Source organism: Zosterops lateralis (genome assembly GCF_965231275.1).
Source record: "Zosterops lateralis genome assembly, chromosome: 1".
NCBI lineage: Eukaryota > Metazoa > Chordata > Aves > Passeriformes > Zosteropidae > Zosterops > Zosterops lateralis.
Genome location: NC_139762.1, coordinates 39663190 through 39685146, shown reverse-complemented (window position 1 = coordinate 39685146; position 21957 = coordinate 39663190). Strand labels below are relative to the sequence as shown.

Here is a 21957-nt window from a genome sequence, read left to right as displayed (position 1 = left end):
TGTAGTCCGGCGGGGGCGCGGGCCCCGCGTCTCTCCCGGCTCGGCCCGGCCTCCCGCGCCCGCCAATGGGAGGCGGGGGCGGGCCCCGCGCGGGTCCGTGGGGCGGCCGGGACGGTCCCTCAGGTGCGCGCTCGCGGCGGGGGGCGGCCCCGGGGGCGCGCGCGGGGGCGGGGGCGCGCTCTGGGGTCAGGCTTTGGGGCACGGCCCGCCCGGGGCCGCCCCTGGGGCAGGGCCTGGAGAGACCCGGCATCCCCTGAGATACCCCCCTCCCCAACCCCCATAAGAGCCCCGGGTCAGGGGTTGGGGTGGGACTTTGCTTAAAACCCCGAAAAGAAGCCTTAAAAAAAAAAAAATCTCTGAAATAATTATAATTTTAAAAATCGTAAGATTGTGAGGAACGGCGGAGGGAGCTGAGTTTGTTTAGTTCCGAGAAGAGGAGGCTCGGGGGGCACCTCATCCCTCTGTACAACTCCCTGAAGGGAGAATGGGGTGAGCTGGGGGTAGGTCTCCTCTGCTGTGACTGCAGGGAGAGGACCAGGGGAAATGGCCTTCAGCTGGGACAGGGGAGACTCAGATCAGATATTACATAAAATTTTTCAATGGTAGGGTGGTTGGACATTGGAATACCTTGCCCAGGGAGGTTGTGGAGTCACCATCCCCAGAGGTTTAGAAGGCATCTGGATCTGGTGCTGGATGATGTGGTTTAGTGGTTACTGTGGTAGTTCAGGGTTGATGTTTGGACTGGATGATCTTAAAGGTCTCTTCAACCTAATGATTCTATTCTGAATAGTAAACATTAAGGACAAAAACCAAAACAAAACAAAGCCCTAAAAACAATCCTAAAAGGTTTTCAGTGGAGGGTAGGGAGAAGGTACCATGGACTCCCTGGGTCTGCAGTCCCTGGCTTTATCCACTGATCTGCTGCTGCCCCTGCTCCCATCCCTCCTGCATATGGCATGGCACAGGCTGGATGGGGTGTCGAGCGACCTGTCTCATTGGTGGCATCCCTAGCCATGGCAGGGGCCTGGAAAGGGGAGGATCTTTAAGCTGCCTTCCAATCCGAGCCATTCTATGATTCCATGAGTTAGGCTTTCCCAGCCTGCAAGTCCTTTCTGCCTCCCTCCCTGCAGCTGCAGGATGACCTTTCTGTTTTTCAGCATATGCTTTTCAGAGAACCCTGGCTTGTGAAGCATTGCCTGGTTAAACTGGAATTGAAGCAGGACAACGCCAACCCCTCCTGGTCCAGAAAAGGTATTCTTCAGCTCTCTCTGTGGGAAATGGCTCCAAACAGCAAACTGAGTCAGGGCCTGCTGCCCTGCCGTGGCTCACTGGCAGAGGGAAGTGCCCCTAGCTGCTGGATGGCTCCTGCTAGAACCAACCCCCACCCATCAAAATGATTTAAAGCAGACCAAAACACCTGCTTCTGCATTTGCTTTCCTCGCTTCTGCCTGTAATGCTCCTGTTTCGTAGTTCCTAGTCTGTAAAAGCTAGAAACTTTCTGTGAGCAGAGTAAAAGGGAAGGAACCACCATTTTCTCGCATTTTCCAGAAGCCATCCTGGTACCATGAGATACCATCAAGCCCGGTGCAAACACAGGCAGCCCAATAACGCCGTGCACACACACACACACACACCACGCGCCCCGGGGCGTGCACGCTCCAGCGCTCCCGGTCTCCCCAAACCTGACAGGACAAGTGTCGAGGCTGCAGGCAAGCATCAGCACCACTGGCAGCAGCCTAAAACCTGAAAAAAATGGTGTGGGAGGAAACTCTAAAAATATCAGTTCACTGGCGAGCGCTGGGAGGGAGCTGTGCCCCCGCTGCTTCGCGCTTTGCCTTGCGCCTTCCGTGGGCTCGGCTCCCGCCGGGCGCACATCCCCACGCCAGGCTCACAGCCTCCCGTGTCTGCACAGGGCTCCGCTGCGGAACCGGCCCGCGGGAAACATGGGAAAGGGATACAAGGTGGTGGTTTGTGGAATGGCCTCAGTGGGAAAGACTGCGATTTTGGAGCAGCTTCTCTATGGAAAGCATACTGTTGGTGAGACATTTTTGCTTTTGGGGGGAGATTGTTTCCTTTTCTAGCATCTTGTTCGGTGTGGGCCCCAAAACACCAATAAGGGAGGACTGCGAACTGCGCTGAGGTGAAGGAGGAAATTAATGTGGTTTTGTGGCATATCTGGGCTGTTCTTAAAATGCATAGGCCCTTGCTTTTGGATTTTTAAAAGAGTCTTGGAGAAGAATCCGTTCCATGGTGTTCCCAGTAATAAAACACAAGAATGTTTAAAAAGAAACAAACACTGAAAGTAGGTGATGTGCCTGCTGCATATTTACAAAAGAAATATCTCAATGCCGTAGATGCCTGAAAAATAAATAGCTGCCACGTGATAAGTGTAGACACTGTTTAGACTTTTGTTTCATCTTCTTAAAGCTTTATTTTGCTTGGTTTTGACTAACATTTAATCAAAGCTATGGAAAGAAAAACAGCTCAGCTTTAGGTTCCATGTTCTGTGCTGATTTTTGAAGGCCAAGTGTCTCTGCTCTCTAAGAAATCCTCATGGGAAAAATAGACTTGACAGAGAAACAGAGGATGCCTGATATTTGCTGTGCACAAAAGAAAGGGAAAAAAGGCAAAGCCAGCACATTTCCCTCTGTTTCCACATTTGGATTTGAAAGGAAGGGCAGTGATCATCAGGCTGACAAATTATTCCCACCTCACCTAGAAACAAGGGGTGGCACAAGGGCTTGGACAGAAGATGTTTTCTGAGCATTTTTTTTCTTGAGCCAGTAAATTAGACTGGGATAAGTTGTTGGATAAACACAAGGATTTCTAGCATGGTGCTTTGCAGCACTGCACCTTTAAAATGTGTGGATGGGAGGAATTTGCTGGCAAAGCGTGATACAGAGCCGTGTGCTAATACCCGTGTTTAAAAGGAGGATTTCCTCTAATGTTGCAGCAACATCTGTTTCCAGCATCCTACCGAGCACTAGGCACGTAGCCCTGTGTAGCTTTCAACGTGAAGGTTGCAAAGCTTTGCAGGCTGGAGGTTTTTCCCTTTGCTACTGACCTGCCTCTCCTCTGTGCCGGGCTGGGTGACTGTCAGAGACACCCAGCAGCATGAGCAAGGCCACGTTACTTAAATCGTATTGCCTTGCATTAATTCCTGCCTCCTATTAGCAACCCAGGCAGGAAGGATATTCGGGTGTTGCTGATCAGAGGAGCTATTTATGGAGCCAGCCATGTACATGATTATACGTCATGGACACTGGCTGACAGAACCGGAGGGAGGCCTCGTGCCTGGGGTTGAGCCGTGGGTGTCCCTCTGTCACTCCCAAATGCCCTGCTCCAACTTGGCCATTGAGCAATGCTCCCTGGAGACCTCCCCCCTGCCCCCCTGCACTTAAAAAGATCATTTTTCCTTGCCTGCAGCTCTGCTCTTATTTTTTGGAGTTACTGGTAAGGTAAGGAACAGCTGATAGCGGATGGGGAGTGCAAGGGAAGAAGGAAGAAGGTAGTTTCCTGTTTTCTGTGATGTCAAATCGTATTCCTAAGACATTCAGAGAAAGAGGGCAAGTAGCAGAGTCAAGATCAAGATATGGAGAGCGTCATTACAGAGTTGCTGCACCTCCAAGAGGTGGTACTTTCTGGCCATGGCCCAGAAATTTTGGTATCCCCTACAGAGGCCATCAGGCACATTTAGGGGGACGAACCAACAAGCTGTTGGCAGTCCTGCTGAGTGGTCACCATCCTTCCTGCCTCTTCCCCAGCACGTAGGCAGTTGTGGCAGAGGTTGCCTGGAGTATGGGCTGGTGGAAATGGTTCCCCAGAAGACCTTCAGCTACTGTTCCACTCTGTACTGATTTAACTCCTGAATTGCAGAGGCAGGATGCCATTGTGAGGATCTGACTATGCAAGGACAGAGTTTGAGGAATGGCAGGTCTTTGACTACTCCTTAGCTGAGCTGCTTTAAACCGCACAATGGTGCTACCATTGCAGGAGTGGCCCTTCCACACTTGATACATGATTACAGCATCTTGATCCTCGTTTCCTAAAGCTCGTGAGCTCCAGAAAGCTGACATGTACATCTTGGCTGCCGGCCGTTTTGGCTGGAGGCAAGAAGGGACTAGTGTGTTTGCTGAAAGCCTGTCTGTTCAGAGCCAACCAGCAAGGCAGCTCACCGGGCATGGTAACATGGACACAAGCTGTTTCAAAACCTGTGCTTCCTGACTGACGTCAGGAGCAGCTCTGCGGCCGCTCCATGGGCCCAGGAGCTGTGGGGAGGTTGGCTGAGCCAACACAGGGAGTCTTTCCATTCTGATGGCAGGCACATCCTCCTCTCAGTGACAAGAGGCACGCTAGAACTCGGAGCACAAGGTCTGCTGCCATTCACCAAGGTGTCGCAGCCACTGTCACGAGGGTCTCCTCCTGGCTGTAAATCAACCAGGAATCTGTCAATGCTCCCCTGCCTCCTGTTGACTTTCTTGTAAAAAGGAGTGGTGGCACAGCTGGTGTCAGGGAAGTGATTAGAGTCCTTGGAGGTTTCATGCTGCTATGTAGAGCCCTTGGCTTTGAGCCTGTGCTCCTGGCTGTGTGCTTGGTGATGGTGCTGTAAACCCAGTTGCACCGTTTCTTTTCCTGGAAAAACATGCACCTCCAGGTCTCCCTGGCTTGTCATGGATAAAGTCCCTAAGTGCCAGTTACTTATATGGTCATCAGCTAACACTCTTGCAAAGGCACTAAGATTGCTTGGGGTCAAAGAGGAAAAAGTCCTCAGGAAGGAGCAATACCCCAAAAAAGGACTATCTGTGTCCCTGTAGTGTGTGAGCAATGATGTCTGGTATTGGATTTTGTGCTAGGCTTTAAACTGCAAGGGAGTTTGCCTTTTGTCCCAAGATGGGAAAGGAGAGGACAAATAGATGAGAGATGGTCTCAGAGCCATTTAAAATAATGTAGGTATTGCATGGCAGACACTCTTGCCAAACTAATACAAAGAATTAGAAAAAAATCGAAAGGAAATGTTTGAAATGGATGCAGATTTAGCATTAAGTCATGTAGGGACTGTATCATCATAGGTCAGGGCAGATTGTTGTTAAGGATTGCACACATGTATGTGGTACATGTAGAGGTACAGCAGTGTGCCCAGGTGGCCAAGAAGGTTGATGGCAGCCTGGTCTGTATCAGAAATGGTGTGACCAGCAGGGCCAGGGCAGTGATTGTCCCCCTGTGCTCAGCAGTGATGAGGCAGCATCTCGAATCCTGTGTTCAGTTTTGGACTCCCCTCTACAAGAAAGACATTGAAGGGCTGGAGTGGGTCCAGAGAAGGAAAATTAAGCTGATGAAGGGAAGGGTCTGGTGCACTACTGTGATGAGGAGCAGCTAAGGGAGCTGGGTTTGTTCAGCCTGGAGAAAAAGAGGCTCCAAAGGGGGACCCTATTGCTCTCTGCAGATACCTGACACAAGGGTGTAGCCGAGTAGAGGTCTATCTCTTCTCCCATGTAACAAAGAACAGGACAAGAGGAAATGGCCTCAAGTTGTGCCAGGGGAGGTTTAGATTGGATATTAGGAAAAATGTCTTCACTAGAACGGTATTCAGGCATTGGAACAGACTGCCCAGGGAAGTGGTGGAATCACCATTCCTGGAATCACCATGTAGACGTGGCACTTGGGGACATGGTTGAGTGGTGGGCTTGGCAGTGCTGATTGGACAGTTTGACTTGATGATCTTAGAAATCTTTTTCAGCCTGAACTATTTTATGATTCTGTGATTGCCTGGTCCCTGGGATGATCTCTCTTTTTCTGACTTAAGTGTTGTGTTTGTCCAAATCCTCCACCTTCTCTTGGTGTCCTGAAGAAAGGAGAGCCAGTCTTATCTCCTCAGTCATGAAAAGGGTTCTTGACTGGCAGCAGAAGACTGTCCCACTAAGTACCTGTGGTACCTGGCACTGCTTGGCCTGACCTCTCTTGACCAGGCTAGCAGACTTGCTGGCTCAGCTTTGGCACAGGACATGTCTGTAAAAAGGATGGATATTTTTCCTTAAACAGTATTCAGTTTCCTGTTCAGTGATGGTGCAGAAAGGAGTCTTCCTTCTGCCTTTAAAATATTTCTGGCCTCTCAGCCTATACTACAGCTTATCAGCTTAACAGAAGGAGACGAGAACTCTCCCTTGTAGAAAACTTACCTCTGCCTCCTGGCTGTGTAAATAGCTGGTATGGTCAGGTTATTCATAGGCAGCTACTTCAGATCCTCTAACTAGCTAGGAGTGAAAACACCATGTATTACTGTGGTAGAAGCCATAATGAGAGAAATAGCTTCATTTGTTCCAGCTGGAGGGATTTGGGGTTTTGGCTTACACACTTTGGATGTAGAGGCTAATTAACTAAATTATGCATTCACAGAATCATAGAATGGCTCATGTTGGAAGGGACCTTAAAGATCATCTTCTTCCAATGCCCTTGCCATGGGCAGAGACACCTTTTCACATCTTCACTTCTTAAATTAAAACTACCTGGTAATAGAGGTGCAGTCAGCTTTGCATTTTAGAAATAGATGAAAATGGAACTGAATGTATATAACTGAGGGTTACAACCTGGCTATTTGTTAGTGGGACCAGTACTTCTATAGCAGCTAAATATAAGTAGATCAGCTCCTCTTGAGGTTTGTCCAGCTCTTTCCCAAGTCAGAGATCCTCTGATACACTGTCTTTTGAGATCTAAATAAGAAAAGCCTGTTATTCTGCAGTTTACAAACATAAGGAATAGCAGGTTTTAGGAGCTCTTTGCTGAATTCCTCTGGAAAAAGGGAAAAAGAGATTACACAGGAGATCTGCAAAAGTACTCAAGAGGACACAAAATTTGTATTGCAGTAATGTTGAAGATTCAACTGGGAACTTTCAAAATTCCATGCCTCTTGAAATTTTGATTTACTTAGGTATTTGCAGTCTATCTTCTGTGCCTAGCCTGAGTGTGCAGCATTCATTAGTATATTGAGCCTTTTCTTTTCCTCGTTGGGAAGCCACAAGGGGTTGGAACAACACCCTTTTTATGACTAAGGCTTCCCATTGCAGTTCCTCTGTGGCAGCAGTTGGTAAAAAACAAAGACCTTTCTGCCTCTCCTAAGTTTTGCACCAGCAAAGTAGGTGCTAGAGACTGGCATCACTTCTGTCTATCCCTCCTCTCCCTCTCCAACTTTTCTATATCTTTAGTTTTCAAAGGAAGCATGACATTGTGCACTGTCTTGTCAGTTCCCCTTCACCTCCCTAACTTCTGAACCTGAAAGGTGGCCCACTGCAGTGCTCTGCTCCATGGAAAAACTGCTCAAGCTGGCAGCAGTCCACAGGACAGTAACTTCCCAGCACAAGCTGCCCTTGCCCACCCAGGTAGAGATGGTGGAAAGATGCCTGGGGATGCCAGCGAAGGGAAGGAGAATCAGGATCTTTGTGGCAAGGAGGATGGGGTGGTGCCAGCACCTTTCTAGGACACTGACTAGTGTTGCTTCTCTTATAACAACTTTCCTGACCCATGTTTGAATGGAGACCTAGGAAGAGTTTTAATGGGATGCTACTAACAAGAAGTGTAAATGCCACTGTCAGAAAGATACAGCTGGTATATGGTCTAGGCTTCAGGAGCAGGGCCTAGAATAAGGTGACACGGGTATTTCTAAAAATTATCTATGTTTTCTTAGGAAACTACTTGCATATACTCCCTCCCCCAGTGCATGTAGGTGAAATTTCACCTCTGGAATCTGATACTGGTGCATAAATTTCAACTCCCTCCTAAGTGCTCCCCCTATTTCACATCAAAATTTGTTGCTCTATTCTGTTAAGTCCCAGGTCTTAAATTTTCGTCTTGTTTTTAAATAGGATGTTAAAAGTCATACTTTTCACTGCTGCTTTTAATGCCATTAGGAAGAGATTGTCACAGGATAATGTGGATATATTAGAGGCTGTTGAATCACAGTGTAGCATTTAGAGGATTAAAAACTGTACAATACTATTTGTTGCTTTTTAAAAAGAAAACTTAGGTATTTATGGTTCCTTCCTTCTTGCCAAAGCCATGTTTACTGATGCCCAAGTTATTTCCTTGACCTGTCTGTACAACACAATGAGGCAGAGCAAGAATATAGTGCTGTGTCTAAACAGCAGTGCTATATCCAGAAAGGGCTTTGTTACTACCCCAGTCTTTAAAAATGCCCCTTTAACACATTCTACAATCATATAGGATGCATTTGTGCTTCCTCTTTCCTTTGCTTTGTCCTTCTGTTCTTGGTTTTGCTCCCACACATTAGCATGGCTATATTTGGAGGCGAGATAAATTAAATCTTTGGAAACCTAATAAGAGTTTGATCTATGAAGACTGCACAGAGAGGGGCAAAAAGAACAGCTTGTGCCACTTTCCTGCACAGGAATGCTGCATACATCACGGGAAACCATCTGCGTGGGTGGAATGCTTTAGCTTGTTTGTCAATGTGAAGTGTTTTGAATAGTATCATTGAATATAGCAAAATCCTTATTTTCATAGGCCAGATAATCCCTTGTGTTTTCTTAAACAATACACTAAAATGGTCCTTTTTTGGCAGACAAAGACAATAAAGCAGGACTCATTATTGTAGTCCTGCAACAGCAAACAATTGTATGTAGGAGTGCAGTGGAGGCAAAAATGTGGGTTGCAGAGGGCTTAGATGAATACTTAAAACCAACTCTGAAAGTGGCCCAGCTACACTATACATAGATTGTTTCAACCTGTAACCTTGTGCACCTGCATCCAGGAGGAACACAAAGCTAAAGTGATTTGTGTGTTTTCAGGTTTGGCTTAGGAAAAATAATTTTAATTAGTTCAAAACAAGCTGCCTTGAATTACCTCACATTTACTGTGTGGAGAGGAGGAGGGATGGAGGGCCAGGATGCAGATAGTCAGGGTGGAACAGGTGATGCATATATGAAAGTTTGTTACCTTGTGAACCTCTTTTGCCTTGCAGTAAGTGAACTTGTTCCTATTAGCAAATCTAAGTCGTTTTAAATCCCTAGGGGATTGGAAAAAGCTCACTGTGTATTATAGTATGCAACTTTGTTTGCCTGCAAAAACCCCCTTCCCTTTCTGGCTTAATTTCACCTGTTGGTTAGTTGTACCACCAGAAGACATTAATTTCCAGGATTATTCCTTTGGCTCCTGTTTCTGCAGCATGATCCAGCTCATTATGAGGCAAAGAAGTAGGCTTAAGATGTTAGTACTTGACTATATGGTATTCCCTGGCTGTTGTTCCAAAAGGGTATGTTTGGGCAGGCTCGTTTTGGAGCATGTTTTGCATAAAACTGGTAAAACTGGGTGGTTGGAGTTTGGAAAACTTGGGAGGAGAGCATATATCTTATCCTATTCTGAATGTTCATGTTGTATGGATTAATTTTACAGGCATAATCATGTGCTTACATGTTAATGTATTTACTGTGTCTCTATTGGAAATGGCTGGTGCAGTCATCTATGAATACAACCCTCTATGGAGATGCCAGGCAAGGTCAAGGCCTGGCCAAGTCACTCCATAAAACACGCACTGAAAGCATGTTACTGTGGGGCAAAATTCTGCTGCACTGCAAAGAATTCTTAGAGTGAGGCTGTACTTACTGCAGTGGAACATTCCTGCTTGTTTTCAAACAGGCTTAGAGGAGGGTGCCACAATGGAAGATGTGTATTTGGCATCGGTGGAGACAGACCGAGGCGTGAAGGAACAGTTGCGGCTTTATGACACCAGGGGTCTGCAGGAGGGCGTGGAATTGCCCAAACACTATTTCTCTGTGGCTGACGGCTTCGTCCTGGTGTACGCCGTGACCAGCCTCGAGGCGTTCCAAAGAGTCGAACTGCTCAAAAAGGAGATCGACGTCTTCAGGGACAAAAAGGAGGTAAATGCATGGTTGGCTAAATGCTGTATCAGTGATAGGAAGCTAAGGTCACAAAGCTCAGCTTTTGTTTCTATAACCATCGTCATGTACAAAGGAAAATGAATGTACACACAGCCTTGGGGAATCCAGCAAAAAGGAGGCCAGGGAAGCTTAATTCACATGCCATGCAGGTCATTCAAAAGAATGCCTTTCTTTTTCCTTCTTATTTCCTCTACTACAGCTAAAATTCAGTCAGCTGAATGCACCGGCCAGGACACTTATGACTAATAAAACATATGGTCTACAGCAGTGCAGCTCATGTTTTTCTAGATATTGTGCAGGGGAAGTCAAGTGCATAGAATAATATAACGAAGGGCATTATCTTTGTTTGTTTTGTATTCATGTACTTGATGGCTTACAAACTAGTGTAATTGACAATGGGTCTCCCAGACATTAGTCAATTGGCAAAGCAGCTTTAATGTATTTTAACAACCATATTGAATCAATTCAATTGTGTGAAATGACTGCTCTATTTTCCCTTAGAAAGCAGCAAGTGTTTTCAGCTGACAGTGTTCCAGCTTAGCTAAACAAATATAACTTGCATGTGGCATTAGCATTACGGCTTTTCCTAAGTATCTATATTCTGGAGTGGTTTTCCCTGTTAAATGTCTTTGGCCTACAGCTTTCCAAATGCTTGTTTTATGGTGTTTAAAAGGAAAAAAAATGCATGAAGAATTAATTGGATAATGGTAGGGAGAGACTTTGCAAAAATGTAACTTGTTTTGTACTGACAGCACACAGGGTGGTGGAGGAAGGCAGGCCCAAGTTTGACGGCAGACAAATGTGCAGTCACAGGAGAGGTATGTTAGGTGGTAGGGCTGGTGTGAGCTGCAGCCTGTCACGTATATCAGGGATACAGAAGTCAAGCATAACTCCCCTGCAGGGCAAGGAAAGGTGGACAAGCAGGAAATCTTTCCCAGGCACTGTTTTGTGATGGCCCTGATTTGGTACTATACAGCATGTTGTAATGCAGAGAGGGAGTCACAGCCCTAACAGGATCTGTGTCCTGCTTGTCTGTGTTACCTGTCAGAACTCTTCTCTCTCATTGCATGCAGGTATTTTAGAAAATAGGCAATTTGCTTATCCTTTTGGAGAGCTTAAAATTGTGATTTCGACTGAAGATAGTTTAAAAAGTGGTGGTCACAGTAAGATGGATAAAACAGTTTTCATTCCTGTGATTTCCATAAAAAATAGGCTTTAAGGTGTACAAGGTGAGATCAAGAGTCCACCTTAAGGTAAACTGTTAATCAGCAAATTAATGATTCTATGACTTAAAGTCTGGGTTCTGCTAGAATGAATTCTTTACTGAATTGGAGATGTATCTCCACAAATGGTGCTTCTGAGCTGGCAGAACTTCAACTCGTTGAGTGGCAGAGTCTCCTGTTGTGTGGCAGATGACAGAAAGCACTGATGGCTGGTTCCTTGCCTCTGCTGGTTGTGGGGGCTCTCCAGCACTCACCTTAAAGCCTGGCCAAATTTTATACTAAATAGAAGTTTTATTCTGTTATACTGACAGAGCTTTGCCATAGCTAAATTCAGCTGGAGCATGCGGTAAATACACATGAAGATTATAGCTTCTTTCAAAGCCCTCACAGAGGGGGAGAAAAACCCCTAAGCAGCATTTTTCCAAACACCCTGGACAGCTGTAGAAAAGAAAGGAAGCCTCAAACCTCACAGGAACAGGACAAACATCTCTAGCTGGAAAGAAGCATAAGGCATTTTGGAGTTAGCCTGATGAACAGGAAAGAGCAAGCAGGTGTGGCCACAGCAAACGCCACAAATCATCAGCAAGAGAGGACTTTATCACTTGATCTTTGTCAAACCACTAATGTAGAGATGAAAACAGTTTAACTAAGGACCTTGAACTAAAAATGTATCATGGTTTCCCCAAAGAGCTGGTGCTGGTCAAACATTTTTAGAGAACAGTTAACTTAAAATAAGGAGTAGAGTAGCTTCACGTGGCCAGCACTGCCTTTGGCACTTCCTAGAGCTGAAGCGCTGGGAAGGCTTCATGTACTTACAGAGCTCAGCCACCCTGGACTATCCGGGTGATACACAAGTCGCTTGATGGATCCTCACAACTGCAGATCTGAGTTGATACTGCTGTGCTGCTCTCCTTAGCTAACCAGCTGCTCTTGAAACTGCTCCCTCGAGAACGCTGCTGGTGCTTATCTGCCCCTCTCGGCAGACTGTCGCCTTCCATCCTTCAGGTGGCTCTGGGTGCCTGGGGCTGGGCAGCCGGTAGGGCTGAGCTGGGAGAGGGGCCCCGTAGCCCAGCCTGCCCGGGCTGCTGGCACGGTTGGCTTTATTTATATCGCGGGATGCGGCTTGGGAAAGAAACAAACAGGGCAAAATCCACCACTGTGGCAGCCAGGTTTTCTCTGCTGCTGTGCATTTTTTCATCTCTCAAGCATCTGCTGCTGTGACCTACTCGGATGTCATGCTGTTCTCATTTGTCTAGGGCAGCTCAATTGCCGAGTAAGTGGAGAATAGGGCTGTTTAACTTTGGATCTCTTGGGTATTATTTCCCTTCAAGCAATCATTAAGGGTGGGGAGTAGGGTGGTGAGAAGGGGAAGTCCTGCATATCCTATGAGTAAAACAAGCTTCCAACCCATAAGCAGATGAGGCTAATTCAAATCCCAGACCCTGATCTTCCAAACTACATGCAACTTACCTTGTGCCAGTGCTAAGTTACAGAACAAGTCTGAACTGTGTTGCTACTTCCTCGCTGTTTAAAAGGATTGTGACTGGTGGATGGTTTTAGTATAAAGCTCACCCTTTTCTTTGGTTTGTAGGTTGCAGTTATTGTCTTGGGAAACAAAACTGACCTCCTGGACCAAAGGCAAGTGGAAACAGAAGCAGCACAGCAATGGGCAAGGGCCGAGAAAGTGAGACTGTGGGAAGTAACTGTGACAGATCGGAAAACACTGCTTGAACCTTTCACCTTCTTAGCTAGCAAACTGTCCCAGTCCCAGAACAAATCAACATTTCCCTTGCCTGGAAGGAAGAGCAAAGGGAATAACTGTGAAAACTAGAATAGCTTTGCATTGTCTCCTGCTGCCAGGTCACAGTCCAAGTCCTTTTTGTGCTATCTGATCCTTGCAGTTTCACTTAAAGCAATAATATCATTCAGCAATAAAATCAGCAAGCTTATAGCTAAGAGGTATCCTTCCTTCTCATAGACTTGGCTTGAAAAAGCCACTGGTGGTAAAAGCCTCAGAAAGCACTTTATGAGAACAGTTATTTTGCAGCCAGGGTTATGGAGGAGGAAGGGATAGACAGATACCTCTCTAGCAGGGCTTTTACTGTGCCTGGATACAGCCATGTTGAGGGACAAATCAACAAGCTTACCAGTATATAATCCCTCTGCAGAGCTATAGCCTGTAGTCACAAAAAGTATTAGCTGCAATAAAGTATTCAATTTGGAAAGGTGATACATTTGAAATGGGAACAGTTCTTTTACCTGGACCTTAAACAGGGCCACAGGGCTTTTTGATGCTGCAAGAGGCTGAGATCAGTGTCTTGCTGTAGGAGAAGGTTATGAAGCAGGAGGAACAGTTACAGATTTAGCCACTGATGTTTTGCTAGTGTCTGGAAGAAAAAAATCCCCAACAAAATAATTAAAAAACCACCACCCATATCTTTTGGGAAATAACCCAACATGAATCTTGTCAACAAAATCTAGTAAGCAGTGCTTTCAGGTCAGGAATTCATTTGTAGAAACCAGAAAAGCTCTCAGAGCACTCATTGATTGAACAACAACCTAAGGACAACATAGCTGCGGGTTTGTTCCAGCGTGTCCACCACAAATCAGTCACACTCCCATAGGTGGTAATTTTACTGAGAATTATATTGGTCGATTTTGTATGCAGGAGGTATTGCTGGGCTCTGCTTGGGGCATGCTTACCTGGCTGCTCAGGCAAGCTGAAACAATCCACCTTCCCTAGGCCAGATAACAACTGGTACAAAGTGCTGTATGATTCTGCAGGTGGGGACTAAGGAGGGTAGGAGGCTGCCTTTTTGGAGACATCCCTGTGGCAAATGCTCAGAAATACCTGTACATGGTCTGGCTGCAGGAGCACAACTGCATGTGCTGTGTTTGACTCAACACTGGCAAACCTGTGTGCTGCAGGAATCTGCTGTCCCAGGCTAGCCTGGCAGTAAACTGAACAAAAGGGAATATATAGAGTGACAGAATGAACAACTTTTCCCAGAGATGGGCCAGTTTTTGGCATCTAACAACCTGTACTAATTGATGCTAGCTTTTCTTTATATTTGAAGGCAAGAGCAGGGAGAGGGAGTGAAGTACCCAGCATTTTCCACTAAATTAATCCTCTTTTGAACAAATACTGAGAATTTCACTGTGAATCAGCAAAACCACAAGCAATATTTGCACTGTCATATCATAACTGCTAAATAGTGTGCTTAATGATCACAATTAAGCTCATAGTGTTGCTCTTCCTGAATACTGATTAATAAAGCCTGTCAGCATTACCAAAGCCTGTCAGCATTATTAATGTCAGAGCAGCAGTACACTTCACTGAAAATTAAGCAGGAATCCCTACCATTATAATGAAGGTAGACGAAACTCCTTATGTGCTTTGCTCAATATAGTTTGAATTGCTATGGCCAAGGGGTAAGATAAGAGAGCAATTATGAATGAGCAAGCTCTTGTAATGCCCTGCTAGGAACATACAATTGTTTCCATTGCAACACTGCGGCTGAGTAAGCACTATAGCACGACCTCCCCCCACCTGGCCAGTAATAGTCATTGTCCCCAGCAATGCTGCAGCATGACACTCCCTCCTCACTCATTTCCTACTGAACACACGTGTACTCCAGGCTTCTCCCTACCCAGAAGACTCCATATCTGCCTGCATGCTCGGGAAGTGGAGGTGACTTCAGAGCAGCAGTGGTTCACCTCCTCGCTGCAACCTCTTACCAAGGAACGGGTCATGTTCCTCTTCAGCTCTGCAGAGCCCTTCTTCTGGAAGGGATTTGAATCAGCCTTGGATCAATCAAAATAAGTGAAGATGTCTACTAACAGCACATCACCAAAGCTGACCCTTGAGCTAAAGGAGTGCAGGTTGACAAGTCAGAATGAAGTTAAAATGCCTGGAGATGGAAAGAATGGGGATGACTGGTTCCTGTCCATCTCTGCATGCTGCAGACTCGGTGCCAATTCTTCTGCCAAGACTGCTGTCACCTGTGGGCTGCCAGAGCTGTGCAATGCAAGTGTAGTTTGCTAACTCAGTTCACTTGATTCCCAGGACTTGACAATGTTTCAAGACAAGCAAGAGAAACAGATCTTCTAAATGATTAAGGCCATTTTTCCAAATAGGCTACATAAAAGCAAACACATTTTCTTTGATTTGGCTAAATTTAGAGTTTAGATTATTCAAGGCATTCGGATTAAAAAAAAAAATCATCACCCACTGTTTTCTTTCATAAACTTATTCTGATGTTTTTTCTAAGTATTAAGTGTTTTACTGACAAGTGATGGAAAATCTAGTGTCTCATCTGCAAATGATATGCACACAATGGCTGGCACTGAGTAGAAATGAAACTTGCTGTAGTAGAGTTTTACATAGGGTTAGTAAACAAAGTACAGAGTGTAACGTAGTAGCTAATGGGCAGAACATGTATTTTGTTCTTACTGTTCCACTGACTTAAACCCTGTTCTAGGTCACTGGGATCACTTACCTTCTGCAGAACAAGAGTCCCTTCACAAGATAATGGAGAAAAATTATTATAAAGAAGAAAAACAAATTAGTAAATGAAAACATCTTTCTCTGTTCCCCTAAAGCCTCTCCCCTGCTGAATAAACACTGTACAAATCAGTCGCCCCACCAGTTACAAGAGTTAATTTGACATGTCCTGGTGGCACAAAGCAAGAAGCTGGCAAAAACCTACTGAGATTAAGCCATTTACTCTTTGCTCAGAAGAGAGGGAAAGATTACCAGAGATGCTCCTAGTGTGATATAGCTATATACCAAACAGGCAAACAGCTGAGGGAGCTCATACACCAAAATATGCACTGTGTCAAATGACAGCGGTTCAGCTGATGGGAGTAAAGTGCTACTATCCACAGCCACCCAGCAAAGGAAAGGAGATTTCTCATTAACAAATTACTTTGGACCAAGTTAGATTTGCTCTGTATCTAGATAGGAGAAGTATGTAAATGAAATACATACAGAATTTATTTTAAAGAGCCAAACCAAATCTGAGAGCAGAGATAACCACCCAGCACTCACAAGAATGTCGCAAGGTGAAGCACTTGCCATGTGAAAATGAATCTGTGCTTCCGGCCTTTACCTTAAGGGAGTGGTCAGAAATGCCATATCCACAACTAATTGCCCTCTTGCTACACACCTCAATGTAAACACTATGTCTCTAGGAGATAATCTTTATAGGTCGTTAAAGGATCTACAGATACTCCTTTACCTTACCAGGACACGGATTCCTTCTCTTCTAAGTGGGAATAGACCACTCCATCAGAAAAGCATCTACATATTCTTTTCTTCCTTTTACTTCCTGCCTCTTTCCCTTCCAGATAGCTTACACTTTTCTGGTTGTACTTTCAAACAAGGTGCCAGTCCTGCAGAGGCAACACTGTGAAAATTTAAGCTAAAATGTAACTATCGTGGAATTTGTGGGAAGTTCCCTCCTCATGGCCAGGTTCCTGCACAACACTCAGTGATTGGTTGTGAAGGCCTTACGCTGTCATTCATTGTATGGTTGTCTAGATCTGTCTTCCTAAAATAGCAGCAGTCAGTGCACTCACCTGCATATATCCCTTGTCCTTAACCACATCATAAATCCTCCAAAGCATACAGAGACACCATTCTGGCAAAATGACAAAGCAAGGGACTAAGCAGAAATCTTTTCTTCTTCTTTTTTTTTTTTTTTTTTTTAAACATCTTTTTATTAGCACAGTAACAAATGCAGACTTAAGTAGCCCACAACATACAACCAATCCACTGAGTGACTCCTATTCCACACCTTACAGTTAAACAGCTTAAGGTATTTCACTACAGGTTACCGTAAGTCCTGATTAAACCCTTTATTCTTTTCACAAAGATAGATTGGCTTATAAAATAATACATTAACTACTTCTCATTTCATATATGAGGCCATATATCCACCTCTCCATATCACCAATCATGAGATGACAGTCTTTAAAAAGGATTTGTTAAATACCAATGTGCCCTCCATAGGGAAAAACAATCCCAACATCTTTTTACAAAAAAAAAAACCAACCAAAAACAAACCTCAACCCAGAACAAAAAAAAAAAAAAATCCCTCAAACCCAAACAAACAAAAAGCAAAAACAGTGTGTAGAGTCTTGAAAGGACTTTTACATAAATGTCAACCTATGTACCTGTACAAAATTAAGCTGTTTTAATCTTTTACATATTGCAAGCAAACTGAAAACCAAAGAAGTCTAAGAAGTTTACATTCTTCTCGGTACTATATGTGAGCTAATATTGCTGAACTAATTACAGTCTTAAAAGTATGCTATTCCAAATCCTAGCTGTCTACTGTAGCAAGATACCTTAAGTTACAACAACAAAATCTTAGGAAATAAAAGACTGAATAAAATCTGTTATAGAAATACCCTACTCTTTACCAGCACCCTCCCTCCCCCCACCCCTTCAAAATCATAAGCAGCTCTTTCCATCACAGACAAATAATGTAAGAGTTTGACGAAAATCCAATTTATGTAGCGTATCTTTTGGTCCATTGTCTGGCCATTCTGTCATGCTCTGCTCTGTTAGTCATATATTGAGTGGCAATGCTTCCAACCAGGGGGTCAGCTGAAAAGGAAAGACACTGCTTATTTCAGACAACTTGCCCAATAAAAACTTTTAAATAAAGCTGAAGTGTGAATTTCATACAAGGCAAACACATAGGTAAGGTACACTGTAACGACCTAAACATGCTGAATTGATGATCTGTATTTTTGTCTGATTTTGTGTATTTATGGTGATGTACTAATCTGTAATTTAATAGAGTGAAATGCCAATAAAGTTTTAAGAAGTTTAAGACAAAACAATCAATCATATTTTTCATTATTGAGGGTTTTCACCAATTCATGGATTTGAAGTTTATTCCTTCTAAGGGTCCCTGAGATACTCATGCTAAGTGTACTTGTAGCAATGTAAAACTGCCTTCTAGGAAAGATTAAATCTCAAGCAGGGGTTTAGTACAACAAATTTAGTTCACTGTGAAATCTGGCTTTTCTCTCCTCTTAAAAATGCAACCTGTAAAATGACTTTGGAAATGAAGACATATTCCTCTTAACTCGTGTGGACAGTGGGTGGGTTAGAGCAGCAGTGATCACCACTTGTGGCATAGTTGGTCACTTCTTTTAAATGGATAATGGAAGTAAAGTAAAAGGTCAACCCCCGTGTTTTCAGAACTGTTTGTTGCTCTTCTAGCTCTGTTACTGAATTACTGTAGTCCTACAGACCAGCATTTGGAAGGGGAAGGAGTGCAGGAGGATCTCATGTTTCCCCATGGGTCAGCCTGAGGAGCAGTGAACAGCAGGCTGGGTAAGGTGTATCTCCCCACCTCCTGACTGCCCTGGAGAGAGAAATGTGCTCCACCGAGGGCATGAGCTCAGCCGGCCACACCAATGGAATGAGGAGGTCCACGTTATTTAGGTGCTGGGAGGAATGCAAGGCGGCAGGTGAACTTACCGGGGTTACAGTCTGTGAGGAGGGAGCAGATGGAGAGGAGAACTTTAGAAATGGTTAATGCTGGACTCCAGTTGTCTTTTAAAATGTCCAGGCAGATGACGCCTTGGCTGTTAATGTTACAGTGGTAGATCCTTGTCCGGAACGTTACCTGCAAGAGAGGGATGTGAGCGGCTGTGCCGGGGTGCCACGGGCTGTGGGGAGGGTCAGGACAGGAGTTCCGAGCCACGGAGCGAAGCAGCGCCGGGGCCGCCGGCCGAGCCGGGTCCCGGGCTGAGCCACGCCGGGCTCCCCGCGCCGCCGCCGCCCTCTCGCGGCGGAAACAAAAAAGAGCCGGATTCAGAACAAAAGTGAGAAACCGCTCCGAAAAGGAGCCAACTTCCACGGTCAACGCAAAAACCAGGTTGTGGTGGGTTTAATTTTTTCGCCTTTTTTTATTTTATTAATTTTTGTCTTTTTGTTCCTAGTGACAAAAGGACCCGGGTCCTTAACACCAGCGTTTTTCTCGTGGACTCCCAAGGATTTGTAAAATCCTCCAGACAGGCCAAAGAATCACATTGGAATCACAGCTTCCATCACTTCTAAGAGGCTTAGCAATGGGGGAAGTTAGTTAGATTTGCTTGTTTTCATGATGTGACTGAGCTAGGCAGCTTGCCACAAAAGTTATCCAAAAGGGAAACAGAAACACCAGGAGCCATTCTCAGAACACCACGGGACCTGCTGAGAGGCCTTACCCTGACTCACTGAACAGCAACAACAAATTTGGTGCAATTTGCACGGATTAGGATTAATGCATATAAATAAAGCCTGGTGAGTTCATGTCCTAAATCCACCAAATTTGTCAGCTATCCACATCTAGAAATTTTATTGTCTGTTCATAGGTGACAGGAGTATTTGGGTTGGTAAGAGTGCGGTATGACAAGAACACATTAGTGCTTTCTCTGGAGATGGGACCAGCCTGCAAACAAAACTTGCCTGTCAATCCTCATTTTCTCTACTGCTTTTCTGATACAAAAAAATTTCCTGTGACCCTCATTCTCATAGGCTTGGGGAGCAGGCACGGGGTGGTGTCACACAGCTACAGAACCCTGGTGACCGGCATGTCCCCATGCACTGAATCCATGCAGTGTTTCCAAGAATGCTCCCAATGCACAGAGCACATGGGCTATTTTTGGACTCGCAAAAGCGGTTACTTGTCACACAGGAGACACCCACACTGCATGCTTGGGGAGATTTTATGCTTTATTTCTTGTGAGCTGCTTGGAATTTGGATTAAAACAGCAAACAAAGGAAACCCCAAATCCCTGCACGTTTGCACATTATGGGGGAAATAGCAAAATGACTGTAAGAGAGCAGAGATGTGTTACCCTCCCACACCTTCTGCAACAAGCTGCCACTCCAAAACCAAGAACTCCTGATGCTTTCTACATAGGGAGCCTTAGAGGTATAGCAGACAAGAAACCTAAATGACCTTTGTTTCCCATGTCATCTAATCTTGGGAGGAAAGGCAGCAATTACTCCCTGCAGTCATGTGTAAGTCCACGTGCAGCAGCCTGAGCAGAGGGCGGATCTGTCTCTGCTGTACCTGCCCCAGCCCACACTGTTCAGGGCAAACCACGTTCGTGGCATTTGCAATTGCTGGCAACAGCTCTGCCCTGGGTTCTTGGGCAGCCCTCAGCCCAGCCCTGCTGCTTGCTCAGTATTTCTGCGTTTGACCTGCACCTTTGGTCTCCTTCCAGAAGGTTTCTAACTGTAAGCAAGGCAACAATTTTGACAGTTTAAACACTTCCAGAAGGGGAAGCATGGAGTATTTCCAAGTTGATACAATAAGGGCCAAATTAACATAGGTCACCAGTTCTCATTTGTAAAGACGGAAAGGTGTTAATCCTGATTCTCAGCACAAAAGCTAAATACTCTGTAGACAGTCTCTCAGTCCAGTTGACTAATAACTGATAACAAAGCATGAATGCTGTTTGCCTTTAAGAGTAAGATTTATTTTAAAAATATTTTTCATGAAGGAGGGGAAAGTGAAAATGAAAGAAGTCTCCCACATACTTGCAGAACTGCCTGGTTCCTTAATACACCTTAAGATATAACCCTTAAGGGATATCCACAGCACTAAAAGCAGTTTTCTCCAGTTAGAGGAACTCTACTAAGCTCTGTGGAAAAAAAATCTAAATTTGTTTTCACTTAAGCAGTAACTCAGAACTAGGATGGTGTTAGACACATGTAGTCCAGCTGTTTGCCATTTACAATTTTTGCTGATGGCACAAAAGCCAGCAGTGCAGGGAAACCAAATGGAATTGGAAGAGAGAGAAATTGGAGGCCCACTTGAAAACAAACAAAGATATTTAAAGCAAATACTCATTACACTCTAAAGAGGAAAGAAAAAACTCACATAAACTAGAACATTCAGACCAAAATCAAAAGAAACTGAGTTACTTAGAAGGTAGTGAAGAGAACAGCATGTGGAATAGCAGAAAAATATAGTGTAACTGAACAAGCCTTTGGAAATGTCCCACCTGAGATTACATTAATGCAGTAACTACCTGGAGTTAAGCACAGCTTTTGAAAAGACATAAAAGAAGCTAATCTCGACCTTACCCTGAAGTGATAGCAGAGGTTAATTTACACAAGCAGCAGAATAGGAGTGGGTGGAAGGAAGTGGTTAGAGGTTATTAATATAGATGATCAAAGCACACACCAGGTCAACACAAGCTACTGTTTTCACCTCAGTAAATGAAATCTAACCCAACTATAATGTAACTCTTGGGAAAATGTCCATTGTAATAGTACAAATACTAGACTCTTAAATTCTAATTATACTTGTTTATTGGATTCTCCTAAATCCAGGCACACCCAGCACATGCCTGATTCATTTGCTATCTGAAACACAGGCAAAACCACACAAAATGAAAAAACATAAAAAGCAGAGAATGGATTAACACTCACATTTTCAAGGTGTTGTATAGAATGCACACTTAAATTCAAAAGAACTCCATTATACATATTTAGGACATGAAAGTGAGTATCTGCCCCTGTATCAGATTTCTCTCACTGAAGTTCCTTGTACCATGCAATGCATTTCCAAGTCAAATTTTAAGATCTTTCATTTCTCCAACCTCAAGCACAGTAGCACACTCCCTCTTAATATCCTCACAAGAATCTATATATCACTTCTAGCACAGTCTTTTGGCTCTCCTACAGCAACATCCTCTCCAAAAATATTTACTCCAACACACTGAATCAAACCCTCAGCTGGAGCTAGAACCAGTCCTCAAACTACACCTGTATATCCTTCATCACACACGTCTAAGATGCTCATCAACCA

General features: G+C 44.6%; 2 protein-coding genes across 6 annotated transcripts in view; one reads left to right on the top strand and one right to left on the bottom strand.

The window, feature by feature from the left end:
* The first annotated feature begins 27 nt into the window (after window positions 1-27).
* On the top strand, window positions 28-17193 carry NKIRAS1 (NFKB inhibitor interacting Ras like 1). Of its 2 annotated transcripts, none has more exons than XM_083877966.1 (4): window positions 28-123; window positions 1158-1251; window positions 9646-9887; window positions 12723-17193. In XM_083877966.1, exons 2-4 carry the CDS (start codon window positions 1161-1163, stop codon window positions 12960-12962), a joined length of 573 nt encoding a protein of 190 aa, XP_083734092.1. In that variant the 5' UTR covers window positions 28-123; window positions 1158-1160; the 3' UTR covers window positions 12963-17193. The 2 variants fall into 2 exon arrangements, with proteins under 2 accessions (XP_083734092.1, XP_083734091.1); XM_083877965.1 differs by lacking the exon at window positions 28-123 and adding an exon at window positions 1913-2037 and having other exon boundaries at window positions 1160-1251.
* Window positions 17194-17315: 122 nt separating this feature from the next.
* LOC310918891 (ubiquitin-conjugating enzyme E2 E1) overlaps window positions 17316-21957 on the bottom strand; it is a 45425-nt gene continuing 40783 nt past the window's right edge. For all 4 annotated transcript variants that reach the window (XM_083877878.1, XM_083877875.1, XM_083877877.1 and 1 more), the window contains exons 5-6: window positions 18630-18777; window positions 17316-17744 (exon numbers count right to left, since the gene is read on the bottom strand). In XM_083877878.1, the coding sequence (XP_083734004.1) occupies window positions 17647-17744; window positions 18630-18777 (246 nt within the window). In that variant the 3' untranslated portion in view covers window positions 17316-17646. The remainder of the gene's footprint in view (window positions 17745-18629; window positions 18778-21957) is intronic.